This window comes from Castanea sativa, chromosome 9 (genome assembly GCF_040712315.1).
Source record: "Castanea sativa cultivar Marrone di Chiusa Pesio chromosome 9, ASM4071231v1".
Lineage (NCBI taxonomy): Eukaryota > Viridiplantae > Streptophyta > Magnoliopsida > Fagales > Fagaceae > Castanea > Castanea sativa.
The window spans coordinates 877,505-893,542 of record NC_134021.1 but is presented as its reverse complement, the minus strand read 5'-3'; the positions used below and the strand labels follow the sequence as shown (position 1 = coordinate 893,542).

At 35.5% G+C, this 16,038-nt stretch overlaps 3 protein-coding genes across 4 annotated transcripts; 1 reads left to right on the top strand and 2 right to left on the bottom strand.

Annotated features, from left to right (window-relative positions):
- Window positions 1-3,629: 3,629 nt before the first annotated feature.
- LOC142611358 (uncharacterized) lies at window positions 3,630-4,669 on the top strand. The gene has a single exon (XM_075783467.1). It carries the CDS (start codon window positions 3,753-3,755, stop codon window positions 4,329-4,331), a length of 579 nt encoding a protein of 192 aa, XP_075639582.1. The 5' UTR covers window positions 3,630-3,752; the 3' UTR covers window positions 4,332-4,669.
- Window positions 4,670-5,130: 461 nt separating this feature from the next.
- Window positions 5,131-7,736, bottom strand: LOC142609754 (uncharacterized). Of its 2 annotated transcripts, none has more exons than XM_075781464.1 (4): window positions 7,600-7,736; window positions 7,234-7,350; window positions 6,945-7,094; window positions 5,131-5,867 (listed from the first exon to the last, which is right to left on the bottom strand). In XM_075781464.1, exons 2-4 carry the CDS (start codon window positions 7,243-7,245, stop codon window positions 5,412-5,414), a joined length of 618 nt encoding a protein of 205 aa, XP_075637579.1. In that variant the 5' UTR covers window positions 7,246-7,350; window positions 7,600-7,736; the 3' UTR covers window positions 5,131-5,411. The 2 variants fall into 2 exon arrangements, with proteins under 2 accessions (XP_075637579.1, XP_075637580.1); XM_075781465.1 differs by lacking the exon at window positions 7,600-7,736 and adding an exon at window positions 7,548-7,566.
- Window positions 7,737-8,150: 414 nt separating this feature from the next.
- LOC142609753 (uncharacterized) lies at window positions 8,151-13,065 on the bottom strand. Its single transcript, XM_075781462.1, has 5 exons — window positions 12,376-13,065; window positions 11,061-11,118; window positions 10,863-10,980; window positions 10,645-10,762; window positions 8,151-9,168 (listed from the first exon to the last, which is right to left on the bottom strand). The coding sequence occupies exons 1-5, from the start codon at window positions 12,946-12,948 to the stop codon at window positions 9,115-9,117; spliced, it is 921 nt and encodes a 306-aa protein (XP_075637577.1). The 5' UTR covers window positions 12,949-13,065; the 3' UTR covers window positions 8,151-9,114.
- Between the last annotated feature and the right edge of the window lie 2,973 nt (window positions 13,066-16,038).

Here is a 16,038-nt window from a genome sequence, read left to right as displayed (position 1 = left end):
ACTCCCATCAAAAGGATGATTCTCTATCAATCAAATCTTTGGGGAAACTTAGGCCAAAAAAAAAAAAATCTTTGGAGAAACAATACTTTATAAAATTTGGTGAATATGGGGTCATAGAACATGCATACACCAATATTGCAAAATTGCTTGGGTTTCTAATTGCTTTTATCATACATTAAAGTTGGTTAAAATAATAATTCGATCAATAAACATAGTTTATACATACATATAAAGGGAGCAATAATCCGCTATTTTTTTATTCAAGAATGTCAAATGTCCATAACTAGGGGCGGGACATAGGGAGGGGGTGGGGGGGCATGGCTGCCACAAAATTTTTAAAAATTAATAGTATGCAAATATAAGACTCACCAATTTTTTTATATACCCCTCCCAAAGAAAAAAAATTGGGCCCCCACTATGACATTTCCATATTGCATTAGAAAACTTTTAGAAAGATGTAAAGATAATTTTGTAGAAATATAATTTTTGTATGCAATATAGATGTATTATGACTCACTTTGAAATTAAAAATCCAAGACTTATGTGTGTGGGTGTTTGTGATAGTTTAGTCTCTGCCCCGCCAAAGTAAAAATCCTGATCCCCCCACCCCCCATCTATAACCACAATATGAATAGCAGGCCCTTAATCCTAATCATAAATATATGAAATTTTGAAACTTAAATTTGATGGGACCGATGAAATTAATTGAAGACAAATTCAGTACGATAGATGAGACCACTCTCTGAGACGAGCCTAAGCCAATGTCCACGTCACCGACGAGGGTATCAGGATCATTCAATGCTGCCAATAATGCTCTGGACAGTTACAAAATCAGCTACACAGACTGTTGGAGATACATTAAAGCCCCATTACCTGGCAGGAAGCGTTACCAAGAGAAGCATTAACTCTACAATATCAACCACAACGGCTAGAATCCGGATCAACCTATATAAAGCCTTCACATTGCCAAGACAAGGTACACATATAATCACAAGACATACTAAATTACTCTGACCTGTTGTTATAAACTCCCTTGTACTGACTTTGACATCGGAGACGTTATGGTAAGCATCACAGCAGTGACCATTTCAAGGAGTTCTTACTTCCACTATGACGCAAGCGAGCACCTGATCCCATCTGGATGAACTCACTACAACTGACGAACCTTTACTTCATCAAAATTAATTAATTAATACCAAGTAAGATGTTTTACCTAAACTTTTAAGCCCTTTTTGAAGAGTCTTGGTGATGGAAAGTTTGGTTAAGACATTTCTTTGAACCTTTAAAGGGGGTAGATAACAATGTTATTTAGAAAGTGAGAGAGATACCTCTATGAGGAGTGTTGGTAACCCATCTTGGCTTGCAACCACATACATAACACACTTTTATCAGTAGAAGCTCGATAATCTTTCTTCAATGGATTGAAATAAGGGCCTAACATAAAGTTAATTAAGAAAAATATAGCATCCACCCAAATATTAAACAAAATCCATTAATAAATAAAGATAGCATGAAAGATTAAGATTGAAGCAGAGAGAGAGAGAGAGAGAGAGAGAGAGAGAGAGAGAGAGAGAGAGAGAGAGAGAGAGAGAGAGAGAGAGAGAGAGAGAGAGAGAGTTTTTTAAGTTAAAGTAAATTATAATAGGATATGAGCAACACTGGACAAAAGAAGAAAAAGAAAAAAAAAGGAGTAAGGTTGGTTGGAAGTCTAGACCTCAAAGGTGAAAATGGGGGAAAATTGTCCTTTGCAATAAAACCCTCTTTTCTCTCCAAATTAGAGAGATTGGTTTTTGGTAGCCGGAGAGAAAACATCCGGATCCCATCAAATTTCCATTATCTCCTCTCTTCAACCAAAAACACACAAAAATAATTTTCTCCACTTTTCTCTCCTCTTTTTCATCCTCCTTAAAAATTTTCCAACCAAATGGATCTTAAAAGTGTTTTTGAGTGAAAATAAGGTGGATGGAAAATGAGGGAGAAAAAATAAGAGAAATTTTGTGTGAAATTGGTGTTTGGTCAATCTCCTAAATTGGATAAAAAATGGGGAGGAAAAAGGGTTGGATGAATCTCCCCAAAACTAAAGTCAATGTTGACTCATTTTTTTGTTGGTTTTTAAATTCAAAATTTGGTTTGCTCATTTTATTCCAAAACAATACTTTTTTTTCCTTTATATAAAAAAGAGTAATACTTTACTGTCATAAACTATTTTATAATATTTTTACAAATTATTAATGTGACAAATTTTTACTGGGTCTCATTTAGGGCCACTACTATCATTTTTTTTTGCATATTAATAGCCACTCACCATATCAACAGTTTGTAACATATTTTATGTCTATAGCATTTTCCTATAAAAAAAAGTTACATAATAAAGTATGAGAGTAAATTTATACAAATTCTATTTTCTTTCTACTTTTCCACTCTTCAATTATCAAACACAAGTGAGTAAAACTAAAGTTTCTTTTATATTCTCACATATTTCAGTTTCCTTCCCATTTTCTATCCTCTTATTTTTTTCATTCTGTCATTTTCATCTCGTACTTCTCCATTCCGCCAACTAAGCGAGTCCATATATCAATTTCAAGTCTAAACATTTACCCAATAATTATAATAATAATAATGATATTAAAACTGCAAAAATTTTAATATCACATAAAATGACATAATTTATGCTACAATTGTCCATGTGGCAGCTTGTGAGCCGTGGAGAAAAAGTAATTGGTTTATATAAAAATAACAAGTAGCAAATTATAATCTGACACGTAAGATAATTATGACAAAAATTGTAATGTGCTAAAACTACCCTTAAAACAGTTTTATTTTATTAATACTGGGTCATAGACTCATGTAAATAGACGCCCTTAAAATAATTGCTTATAAATAATGGGTCATGCTAACGAATGCTCTTAGAGCATTGGTTAACAATCCATTTTAGGAAAGTTTTAATACCACTTTTATGAGAAATGAAAAAATTGTCAAAATATTAATTGCTTTATTTCATTTTCCCATAAAGTATTCGTTAGCATTACTCATAAATAATAATCGAAAAGTTGTGACTTTCGGGAAAAATATAAAAAAAACTGCCAATATAAAGTGTGGAACTTTTTTCATGTCTCCTTTGTCATTTCTAATGCCTAATCACGTGTCTTGCTCAAAAAAAAAAAAAAAAAAAAAATGGAACTGAAGAAGTACCAGCGGACGAAACGAAGAAAGAAGAAGAAGAAGAAGAAGAAGCAGACTCTTCCATGGCCTGGGTTCAACCTGGAAAGGTAAGGTAAATGTTATGTTATTTTTTATTCATTAATTATTTACTTGTTTGCCTTTGCTTTAGAGCTGTAATTTATTGACCAAAGAATGGAATAGAAACGAAGTAAAACTAGGTGATAACTTGGAATGAAAGACCAGGTGTAGGTAACATGATAAAAGCTCAGAAAAGAGGGAAAAAAAAAGAAAGTAGTAAACTAGCCGTTACAATTTGTCTTGTGGGTCCTTTGACTTTACTCCAACGTTCGGCAACCAAAAGAAAAAAGAAGACTTTGCTCCAACGGTCATATTTCAAAATATGGCCGTTGTGCCTCTCAGCTGTCTCACTCTATATCTTCCCCTTTCCACTCCCCATTTCTCTCCAAACAAATTCATCATTTCTGAGCTTCCAAACCTCAATTCCTCACAAACCCCATTTGCCTAAAACCTCTCCAAATCAACTTTAGTTTATTGAATTCAGCTGAATTTGTCAAAAAAAAATTCCTCAAATGGGTATGCACACTATCACCATGGGCTCAGTGACTGATTCTCACTACCACACCCACAAGGTCTTCCTCTTCTGCAACTACATTCTCCTTGGTGCAGCCTCCAGTTGCATATTCCTCACTCTTTCTCTCCGGCTCTTCCCTTCTTTATGCGGCTTCTTCCTAATCCTCCTCCACATTTTCACCATAGCCGGAGCAGTCTTCGGCTGTGCAGCAGCCGGCAAAACGGGGCCTAGCCGGTGGTATGCAGCTCACATGGTGGCAACAGTGCTCACAGCGATATTCCAAGGCTCGGTTTCTGTGCTGATCTTCACGAGAACCGGGGATTTCCTTGGCGAACTGAAGTCCTATGTGAGGGAAGATGATGGTGCTGTGATACTGAAGTTGGCTGGTGGGTTGTGTGTGTTGATCTTTTGCTTGGAGTGGGTGGTCTTGACACTTGCATTTTTCTTGAAGTACTATGCTTATGTTGAAAGCGATAATGTTGGGGCTAATAGCTATGCAATGAGGAAGAGTTCCAAGGTGGGAGTCGTGGGACAAGAGGAGGACTTGAAGAATTGGCCATGGCCATTCCAAGTCTAAATTGATTGATACTTCGGTTTGAATGAACTTTTTTGTGGTCATGGGCATTGTCGTGCCACTACTGTGCCTTCTCTCTAATCTGCGACAGGATATTTCATTATTTGTTGATTCATTGGAGTGTGAAGTATTATTTATTGATAATGTGTTTATCTTGTATTAGTCTTTTTTGTTTTACCTATATGAATATTTATATATATGGGGAGATTGGCCTACAAAACTGTATTTCGTTTTGTTTTTGTTAAATTGATGGGTCTGAAATCTGTCGGCTAATTTTGCCAAATTTGTTAGATTCTTCTCTGTGGACTTAATTCTGGAATGCCACTATTGTTTCTTCTTCATGTCTTTGTTATCTGGCTTTGTCACAAAGTTTTGCCAAGAATCTGAGTAAAGCAAATAAGAGATAGTCACCAAGTTTTGTGAATACTCTTAAAAACTTTGTTTTTTTGCAATTGTATCAATTATCTAACTTGACAACGAAACACCTCAATAAATTGTGAATCCAAAAATTGTCTCCAACATTTGCAATGTCAGTTGAGTGGAAAAAATGAAATAATTGCTCTCAATTCTTTCTAATGTTTTCAAGTTTTTTAATCTTAAATTATGCATAAAAATAATGGTATTTTTAGATTTTCAAACTTTTTGTCCCTTTTCCAAACTATTTTTTGATCAATATGCATTTTGATTTGCTAATTTGTCACAGATGTCAAAAATCTGCTAGTTTGTGTCTCCGCCGTTTGCTACATCAGCTGTAGTAGAAATGAAAACAAAAAAGAAAGTTCTGGGAAAGAGCTGCCAGGAATATTTTGAAAGACACAACCCCTTCTTATTTATACCGCAGAAGACAAATTAAATAACAGTTTAATACAGCATTATTATTCAAAGTTGCTGCTTGCCTCAATACCTCTGAATATAATAGAAAAAAAAAACCCCTCCTTAAAAAAGTTGGGACTTAAATGAGGGAGATAGGTCTTCCTCTTGAAACAAATGCAATCTGAGTCTTATGTCTTTAACTCATCAAAGAAATCTAGATTCCCACAAGAAATATAAATAAAATAATGCTCATCTAGAGATCAAAGTCTATCATTTGATGAGATGGCCACGCAAGCATGAGAGTAGTAATGGAATGCCGTATCCATTGCTATCTAATAATTCATTGTCCGGCTTTCTTGGAACACTTGATTGGGGAGCAACTTGGCCACCAACAAACAGCGAGTTTGTGTCCGAAACAGGCGGGATAGGTGAGAAGTCACTAGGTCCATAAATGTCTGGGCTCTGATTCCTTCTGTATACAGTTGCAGCTCTCCTCTCTTCCTCAAGAAAGTGACCAAGAGATGGGGTATTGCTCGCGTTCACAGCATCGGTGCTTAGTTTTGAGCATACTGAGAATAGACAAGATTTGTGCTTGTGGTTCTTTCCTTCTCTTAAGGTTTCTGATGTTCTCCCCCTTGTTGATCTTCGCGAAAGATCTAAAATGCTTGAAACTCCGATTAGGCTGCCAAGTGTAATGCTTTTGTCGTGGAAGAACGACCCAGTGGACTGAAGAAACCAATACACACAGAAATTCATGGTTAAAAACACAGCATGAAAATCCATAAAATAGTCTGAATTGATAGACAATGTTGTCTCTTTAGATAAGACACATTCTTACATATTTTTCTCTAGTTAAGGTACAAGTTAATGCACATTTGAGCAAGAGGCTTGGCTTATCTTTGATTTGAAATTATATATTGTAACCAATCCAATAATAATCCATAGTGAACAATGTTTAAGAGGAGGCAAAAAGTAAAAAAAAAAAAATAATAATAATAATAATAATGTAGTGATATGCCACTTGCGTATGAGATTTCAATGATAAATAAGACCATGTTTGGGGACCCTTCTAAAGCAAAATGTAAAATACAATCAGTTAGGAGCTCTAAGTGCTAGTGATCATCTTTCTCGTGTTTTCACTACATTGAATATAGCTGAAAGCTGACTATGAGAAGCACAAAGTACAGATTTTTTTAATACAAAGAAAAACAGACCCATATCTAAAGGAGCTCTTGAAGCATATAAATGTGGGCGGACGCCATCATAGAAAACCATGTGGACAAATCAAAAAAAAGAAAAGAAAAAAAGAAAACCATGTGGAAAGAGTAAAGTGATTTCAACTTTAAATAGGCATGACCAAGAGAAACTAGTTAACTAACTGCACACACACATCCAACAAATACAAAATCAGGTAGGAACATAGATGTAACTTTTGTAGAAACATTTTTCTGTCCTCTAGCTCTAAGTAACATATATTGAATGTGATTCCCAACAATCATCAAAATAAATTGGTCTGAAACTGAGATGTTCATCAGTTTTTTTTTTTTTTTAAGAAAAATTAAATTGAAGGTCGTGTCATAGTAATAACTAATAAGTGTGTACACCTAAACATAACAAGAAAATGGAAAAAGTGGCAATTATTATTTCTATCATGACAGTCAAAAACTGTTTGCTAGCACACAACGTAAACAGAATCATCATAGAAGCAAGTATAAACAAAAGAAGCATGCTGGGGTTTTTTTTTTTTTTTTTTCCTTCTTCTGTGTTCCACTACTGCTTTTTATGAGGAAAATGTGTACTGACCTCAGTATCAAGATCTGAAGAAGAAACAATGGAGGAGGTGGGAGAGCCAGTGAGCAAAGTGCTGAAGGAGACTGATCCAGACAAATCACGATTTCTCTCCAATCCAACTCTTGCATTCAGTGGTCTCAACCCCAAAGGCCACCCTTCTTCCTGCATTCCAAATCAATCATATGGGTTCAGTCATTCACTCAAAATCTCCACACAAAAAAAGTCCATAAAAAGCATTCATTATAGTACCATTACTAAGTGCTTGAATGTGCAAGAGAGAGAGAGAGAGAGGCAGAGGTACCTGCTGAGCCATGATTCTTAAGCCCCAAAGTAGTTAAAGAAAGTGGGAATGACTGATATACTAGGAGGTCACCTCAGAGAAAAAGAATGAACTGTCATTCCACCATTATCACCTAACCTGAACAAGGAATTGAAAAAAGAAGTAGAAGATAAGACTGAAAAGAAAAGCTAAAATGAAATGTAGAACAAGAAAAAGAGTTCAAAAGGACAGTGATTGTTTAGATAATAAAAGAAGGGATAAAAAAGAGTAATGCTTGAACTTGAAGCACAAGCTGCCGCATTGCCTGTTTGTGTTTGAGCATAGTTACAACTTACAATACAGAGTCAAAACAAAAACACTTGGGGGAGAGAGAGTGTGACGTCTCACCGTTTTTTCTATGTGTCTCTCTCTGCCTCAGCAGACAAGACTGGCTAGCGGAAGGAGATGCAACTCGTGGAAATAAGAATAATTTTTGTACGGGGAGTGACACAAAAAGGGAACACAGTAAGGCAGGGAGGACCAGAGGAAGGCTACTTTCTTTTGCTTTTTTTGGCTATAAATTACTATAATAGCCCTTCATATGTTGGATTATTTTTGTTGCTTTGATTTGTTGTTTAAACAAATCACAATCGTCCTCCTGGCTATGTTTTTATGACTTTTATAGAAAACACAATCTAATGCTGGTGCTTAAAACCCAACTTCCTTTATTGGAGATCACTTGAAAATCAGATCTCTTTTCATAGAAAAAAGCTATCAATGCTGAAAATCGAAAAATTATTAGATCCACCAAATCTACGCCACTTATGCAAATATATGAGTTAGATTCCTAATTAGTACAAAGATAAAAAAATAAAAAATTACTAAATAATATCACATTTACATAAATAGTAGCATTTTATTAGTTAGAATGACTAAGATTACCATTTCAATAATCCTCCATGACCTAATAATTTATCCTAAAAATCAAAATTTAAGAAAGAATATCAATTTTGGTCCACAGTAGGTTTTACTTGGCAGGTCCATTATTCCAATCTTTGTGGTTCTTTTCATGCAGCATCTATTTTTGTGATTTTATATGTTGGCATAATAATCTCATAGTAGATATGATTCAATCCAACATTTCCTAATAGGGCGTGTTCCTATGATCACACTTAAGGGATGAGTCACAATAGTCGCTTCTGCCCCCTTCTTGTTCATAAAAAAAAAAATAAAAAAAATAAAAAAAATCTCATAGTAATACATGGGGCTGGTGAAGCTAATTTTGTGGAAGGTATTGCCACCACGGATGATGGGTTATTATTTTTCAATATGGGGGAGGAGGACAGTATGCCTTGTTAAAGACTGAAAAAACTGAAAAAGGAAACCGTTGTGCTTTGGGGCATATCAACTGTTTCATCATCCTGTCTTTGGAGGCCAACTTTTTCTTTTTGGTCCAAAAGCTCTATTCTCTTGTCCAACACAAGCTCCCTTCGCTATCATGCGATTCTGCCCAAGCTCTGACACATTCTGCACATGTTCTCATAAGTCTCAAACTATTCATCATGATTATTGGATTGTTGCACAACAGCAAAAATAGACGTTATTCTCCATATCCCTGCTTTCCCTTCTTGTTCATTTCCCCTAGGAAGGGAGAAAAATGAAATTTCATCTCTTTATATATGCATGTTTCAATGGCTTTCACTTGTTGGAGGAACAATTAGGCTCACTCGAACAAGCATATAGTCATATACAGAATCTTGTTTTTCCTCATTTTTACAATTCACGGTCAAATCAGTGTAAATATCTTGACTGGTGTGAACTTTTTGCTGACACCATACCCAGTCTGAATCTGATCATTTCTTAACACAATTCAGAGGATGAGGTGGGCCAGAATTGCTGACTGGATTCGAGGTTGATGTTTTCTCATCTCTGGCCTTGGCTTGCACCCGGTCGATATTCTCCAATTCCAAGCAGGTCCTGCAAATGTATAACTACAGATGTGAGCTTTCACTTTTCAGCAGAAAAGTAGGCTATATTAATAATAATAAAAATGCCCTTCTACATTTCACTTTGTTTTTACAAAGATGTCTCTAATCACAAAAATTTAAAAATGTAAACAAGATAACTTAAAATTCAAATGGTGAAACAGATCCATTTCCCCATTATCCATCAAATTCTTCGGAGAAAGTGAATCATCAATATCTAAAAGAAAGCAAAATATCATTGTGGGACTGGGGAATGTCACATGCATTGTGTGCCAACTCGAGTGTGCTATGGGAAAAAAAAGAAGAAAAAAAAAGAAGAAGAAGAATAATAAGGGAACTTCAATTGTATGCAAGAAAATCTTGATGTTACACAGCTAATCGAGCATGCAGCAGGGTATAGAACATCAAATTGTACAAATAATGACCTCATAGCATTGGAAATCAATTGTCTGCAAGAAAATCTTGATGTTACACATAGCTAATCCAGCATGCAGCAGGGTATAGAACATCAAATTGTACAAATAATGACTTCATAGCATTGGAAATGAAACAATGCAAATTAGGACCATGGGTCATGCACCATTTTCTAATGGTTAGCTAAGGAGAAGAAAGGCTTAGGTGTTAGTTAATGAGGCAAGGCAGCATATTCTAATATGAATGATACAAATAATGCAATATTTGAGTCATTTACAGGTCAGCCAGTGAAGCTTGTAAGCATCTAAATCCATGACACATTGTTGTAGCACTTCCAGACTAAAATTATCTGAATATGTTGTCTTTGTGTCTAGAAATCTTTCCCAAATTCCAACATTTGATCAGTGTCTTGCATAATCTTCATAATGAAAGCTCTGATACTATCTTCATACAATAGAGGTATCACCAACTTGTAACATTGAGACTTGACAACAGCTAGCTTCAAGAGACTAAAATTTTTATGCAAGCACATATTTAACGTTCAGGAAAATTTTCTTAATGAAAAATAGTTGAAATTTTATATTGTTTAACAAAATTTCTACTTTTGTCTTCTAGACTACATGTTGTGCAAACAATGGCAATGGCAATTGTCTGTAGACCAAAGGGCATCGCCTCCCTCCTCTAAACCACGAGTGAAGGGTGGGCCATAGGTTCAACCTAGGTGTGACATTTATCTTTGCCTTGAAGAAACAATATGTGACCAATGGCAATCAACTCAATGTAACTTACTAAGCTATACTACTTGTTCCATTTTATTATTTATGGCATCTATAGGATCCACAGAAAGAAAAGAAACAATACTAAAGCTACATATTAACAATATGATATGACTCTAAGCTGATCCAAGCTTCAGCCAATGATTATGACACTAGTCTTACATCAAAGCTTACTGTCTATGTAAAACAGTGAAAATGCAACAACCATACGAACAGCTAGTTGTTGTATATCAATAGCATATTTAGGCACAAGCCAACTGCAAGAAGAAAAGATATACTTGGCATGATTTATTTTTTGCTCTTGTCTCTGCTGTACTGGGTATATCATGATTTGGTTTTAAAAATCTCTTCTCACGCCGCTCGCATGAGCCCCACCCATCTGAGAACCTACCACCTCTAGCAACAAAAGAAAAGAATAGAAAAATCATAGTCAGAGCAAATAATACATTAGATATACTAACAATATGGTTTAATACTCAAAAGCCAGATAACATACTGCATGTATGCCCGAACCACAAATTCAGCACGCTGAACATTTCGATTTTCATCAAATTCAATAGTCTTGTCTCTGATTTCAAAAGAGAGGTTGAAGTAGAATGATATCTTCCTCCACCCTGCTTAATACAGACACCGGATGTTATGTTTACTGTTTCATGTTGAAACAGAAAGAGAGGAGATACCCATGATCTTTTACCTGATTTTTTTATGAAAGGGTTTCCAGAAATCATCACGTAATCGCTTCTCTCCAATATCTGTCCATTGAATGACACACAGACAGCATTTGATTAGAACAAATTGCATGAAATTCCTTTGGAGTGTGCGATGTGTGGCACGTGCACCCATCCATTACATGAGCATGTAACAACTGACACTATATTGTGTCTGTGCAGATATTTTAAGTTCATTCCAAACAAATAATTGAAATTCAATATCCAAGCATGAGATACGTGAAAAATTCATCTAAACAAGCAGGGAAATAGTAACTTAAGCCTTTAGGACAGTAAGAGGTGTAAAGTAAAAGTAAAAGGGAAAACTAAGTAAATTCAAATTTAAAAAGTTGTTAGCTGAAATTCAAAAAGGCAACAGACACATTAATCAAAACAACTGCACTAAAGCCTAAAGGGTTGTCTTATCGAATGTAAACTTGGCCTAGAAAACTTGGGTTTTACTTTTACCACTTCTTAAGGTAAACATACAACAAAAATCAAATTCACCAAAAGGCCTGACCAGGGAGAAGAAATGGGGAACATAGGAAGGTTCTGAAGAAACTTCCAACCAAAGCACAAGGTTTGTGTCTCATTAGAAGCACTAGTCTAACAATAGGATGTATTTCAAATTACACCAATATATAAGACACATTCTACCATGTGCTTGTTGTGTCTCATCAACATAATGCTGCTCTGAGTGCACTCTATCACTAATCCAAAGGACACCCATTTGTCACATGAATTAAATCTTACATGTCCTGTTATAAGTGAGTGCCATATTGATCATACCTGTCAAACACCAAAACACAATGGTTTTTACTACAGTACTAAGTGTGAGTTTGGATACAGCTGAAATCCAAACTCACATCTGCGTTTGTGTTAAAACAGTGGGTTCCGTGCACTGTTCACGAGATTCGCAACTACAAAATTTGGCAAAATTAACTTTAAAACTAAGTCCCATGGCACTATTCACACCTTTAAAAATTATTTTACTACAGTATTTTCAATTTTCAGTAATCAGCAATAAGCGATATCCAAATAGCCCCTAAATTCTTCTTTAATCTTACATCAATACTTTATACCATGAAGTAAACCCTTAAAACCGAATACAAATCCCCTCAAACAATAGGCAAATTTATCACATGTAACATATATCATACATTCAACAAAAACAAAAATACAATTCATTAGAATCCAAGTCCATCATTGTTGAAAAGATTTAACATTTTGTGTTTTTTACAAGCAAAATCAAATTCATCTAATATATAACATAATTTTGAAACTCAGATGAAAGTAAATTACCGCCATAGCTGTATTCTGATACTCCTTAAACAGTGAAACTGAAGGGAACCTCCCAGACAAGCTATGCACCATTTGCTTCTCCTCGCTCCGCCCAAAGCTTCCAAACGAGACCTCCGAACTAGCACTAATCTCCTTCACACTGAACTTCCCAATCTCCGGCGACAAATATGGTTCCGGCGACGAGTACACCGGAGTGGTCGGCGTGCGCTGCACGTTGTTTTTGAGCAAGATAAGAGGACTGGTCTCGCTAGCTTCCGAAGCAGCACAGGTCCTTGCGACCTTCCGCGGCGGGCGATAAACCCAGGGTTCCTGTATCACCTCGCCTTGGGCCGAAACCCTAGATTTGGAGTCGGAATGGTTGGAGTTTGGGGTTTTAGGGTGTTTAGAGAGCTTTGACGGCGGCGAGGGGTTTGAGATTGGGGATAGGGCTTGGAAGTTGGTGGATCTGATGGCGAGGGATTTGCGGGATTTGGAGGCGGAGTGAGAGGCCACGGCGGAGTCGATTACGGCCCACAAGTCGGCGTCGTCGAGGTCCCTGTCGTCGGCGACGGAGTGAGGAACTATGGAGGCCATTTTTTTGGGTGCTGAGGCTTTGGATTTTTTGAAGATTGGAACTAGAGCTTTAAAAATTTGTGAGAGGTTTTATGATTTTGAGCTGGTGCTGGTTTCTTCTCAAAGTCTCAATTCTGAAGATATAATAAAAGGGCACGGCGCGCGAGAAGAAGATGTTTTTTTAAATTCAAATTTGTGTGATGCGAGGAAACGGTGTCGTTTAACACTTTACTTTGCTGGGCAAACGTTAGTCGTTTACAGGTATTTGTGTTGCTCTTTGCATTTGGTGAACAAATTCTATAATACTTTACTTTCTTTTCTTTTCTTTTTTTATTATCTAATTGTTGTGTTCAATTTTCTTAAATGACATGGCTGCCTGTACACTTTTATAGAGTTGTAAAATTCAATCCGATTAACGAAATTGAGGAAATGGACAATATTTGCAATGGAGGATCCAATTCCAACCAACTATAGCATGTGCTCATTAATTGCTCATCAATGAAATAGATTAAGGGCTCGTTTAGTAACGTTGTTTGTATTTTTTGGAAATAAATATGGGTGAAAAAAAAATGTGTAAAAAAATGTATAATATTGTTTAAAAATTGAAAATTGTTGCTCAAAATCTCATACCAAATGACCCCTAAGGTTTCATCCTCTTTTTTTTAGTAGAACATGTGGTGCACGCATGAATCCTCTAGGTTTATGCAATCTCTACACTAAATTGCAAAGAAGTGAGACAATAAATAAAATTAGTGTAAGTGATAATGACATTTTTTGTGATACCTTATATTTGTGATTTAAATCATACTTTTTTTTTCCCTCCCACTATCTATTAGTCTAAAAAATGTAAACAAATCAAGCCAAGTTGAGTATTAAAAATTCAAAATTGTTTATTTAATTAGGTAAAACTTAAATATTGTACATAAGGTTTAAAAAAAAAAATATGAACATATAGTTCATAAATCAGAGTTTTCTACTCACAAGTTTATTTACAAACACAATATAGTTACTTGAAAGATTACTATAGTTTGGACAAGTGAGATTTTTAATTCAAATAGTTAAGTGATTGCATCACATAATCAATGTATATTTACCTTGCCTTCATATATTTAATCTTGATTTGATACGCAACAAATATAATACTTACATGAACATGAATAGTAACTTTGATAAGCATCATATCGTGTTTATTCATTGTTCTTTACTACTCCACATGAGCAACCATTATGGTTGATCGAGTTCCTTGAAACGCTTTAACGCAGATTGCTCAAAACGCCGAAACGGAGTGCAAGAGCAAGACTCTTCACTTTCTTCTTCTTCTTCTTCTTCTTCAATAAAATCTACTGAATCGTCGTTGTTGAGATCCACGACTTGGTCGCTCCTGCGCGCATCAGCCACGACGAAGGCATTCAATTCATCAACAGCCACAGGCCACTCAAAATCCTTGACCACGACCAATTTCTTCTTCGTCTCCGGAAGTAGTAGTGGAACCTTCTGCTTCTTTACGCGACCGATCTTGGAGGAGATCGCAGAGAGAAGAACCGGATCCAAGTAATCCTCAAGCTTCTTCTTCTTGCTGATTGAAACACCGATTGAAGTTGAAAATTAATTGAAATTCAAATAAATTAATTAAGCAATTGAGAGAGAGAGAGAGAGAGTACGGGGATGAGATTTGAGGAGGAGGAGGAGGAGAGTGGAGAGAGAGAGGTCGAATGAGGCGTTTCTGAATGTCTTGGACGGTGGCGATGAGAGGACTCGATTCTTGATCTCTGCTTCCCTGCATTTTTTTCCCGCCTTTTTGTTTCTCACCCAATTATGAACTACCCAGGTGACTGGTGAGTTTGTGGTTATGCTCTGTGGAGTTACTGTGGTGCATTTGTTTTTTCATTTTGGACGCACTATTATTGATTATATATGGTGCACCCAACGTGGTCCCATTCCCACTTGGTAGCTTCTTCGGCACGATGGTGCGCCTGTATCACACCTGGACAAATGTAATTTTGGCTTTACTGCTGTGGACAAGGTAAATGGTATAAGTTGAGGAGGTGGTATATCCTGCACCCGGCATATATGCCGGGTGTCTCACACAGGGGCGGGCCCCACACTGGGGGGCCCCCGCCCCTGTGTCTCACACCCGGCATATATGCCGGGTACAAGATATAAAAATTGTAAGTTGAGGCAATTACAATTCAAGGCAAAAAAAATAAGCCTATATCAAGTCTTGTATTTGTTTTGTATCCTAAAAAAAAATTTAGAATTGTGCTATAGTAACATCACAAATTTATGATGATACTGTAGCACAATTATAAAAAAAAAAAAAAAAATTTATTCATTTCTCTCTCCTCCCACTCTCTGTCTCACGTTTCAATCTTTGTCTTTCTCTCTCTGTGTCTCATTTCTAGCTTTTATATATGTTTTGAAATATATTATTTTATTGTGTAGATATATTATTTTAACGTGTTATATTGTAAAATAAAAGTTGAGATGTTGAGAGAATTGTAAAATGGTATGATATAATTGATAAAGTAGTTTTTTGAGATGGTAAATAGAATAAAATAACATTCACCATTGTAAATGCTCTTAGGATTATTTATTTATGTTGGGTTAAAAAAAATAATAAAAAAAACTGAAAATTTTATTTGTAGGGCTCAAGACATAAAAGAGTTATGTAGGTATAGCCTATAGAAATTGGTAGAGGTCAATTTATGTGTGTGTGTTTTTTAAAGGGAAAAATTAATGAATTTCTTAAAAATATTGGTTTAGGAAATATTTGTAAAAAAAAAAAAAAATTTGGAAAAAAAATTATATTTTTTAGCAGTTTTATTTATATTTTCTTAAAACTGTTCATTAACAAATACACCATTAACAAAACCTTTTTTAAAATAATAATAATAATAAAAATTTTACGTAATTAAGAAATTGTCATGTCCTTACCTAATTGGACACACAAGAAATAAAAGTTAAACGAATGACTATTATCACTTTTTTTTTATTTAATTTGATGGACTAATGAGATTCATTAAAAAAGAAACTTGAGTAACCATTAACGCTCATTTAAAATTTAAAAGATTAAAAATGCTGGAAATGTAAACTTTATGGTATGTTTGGCTG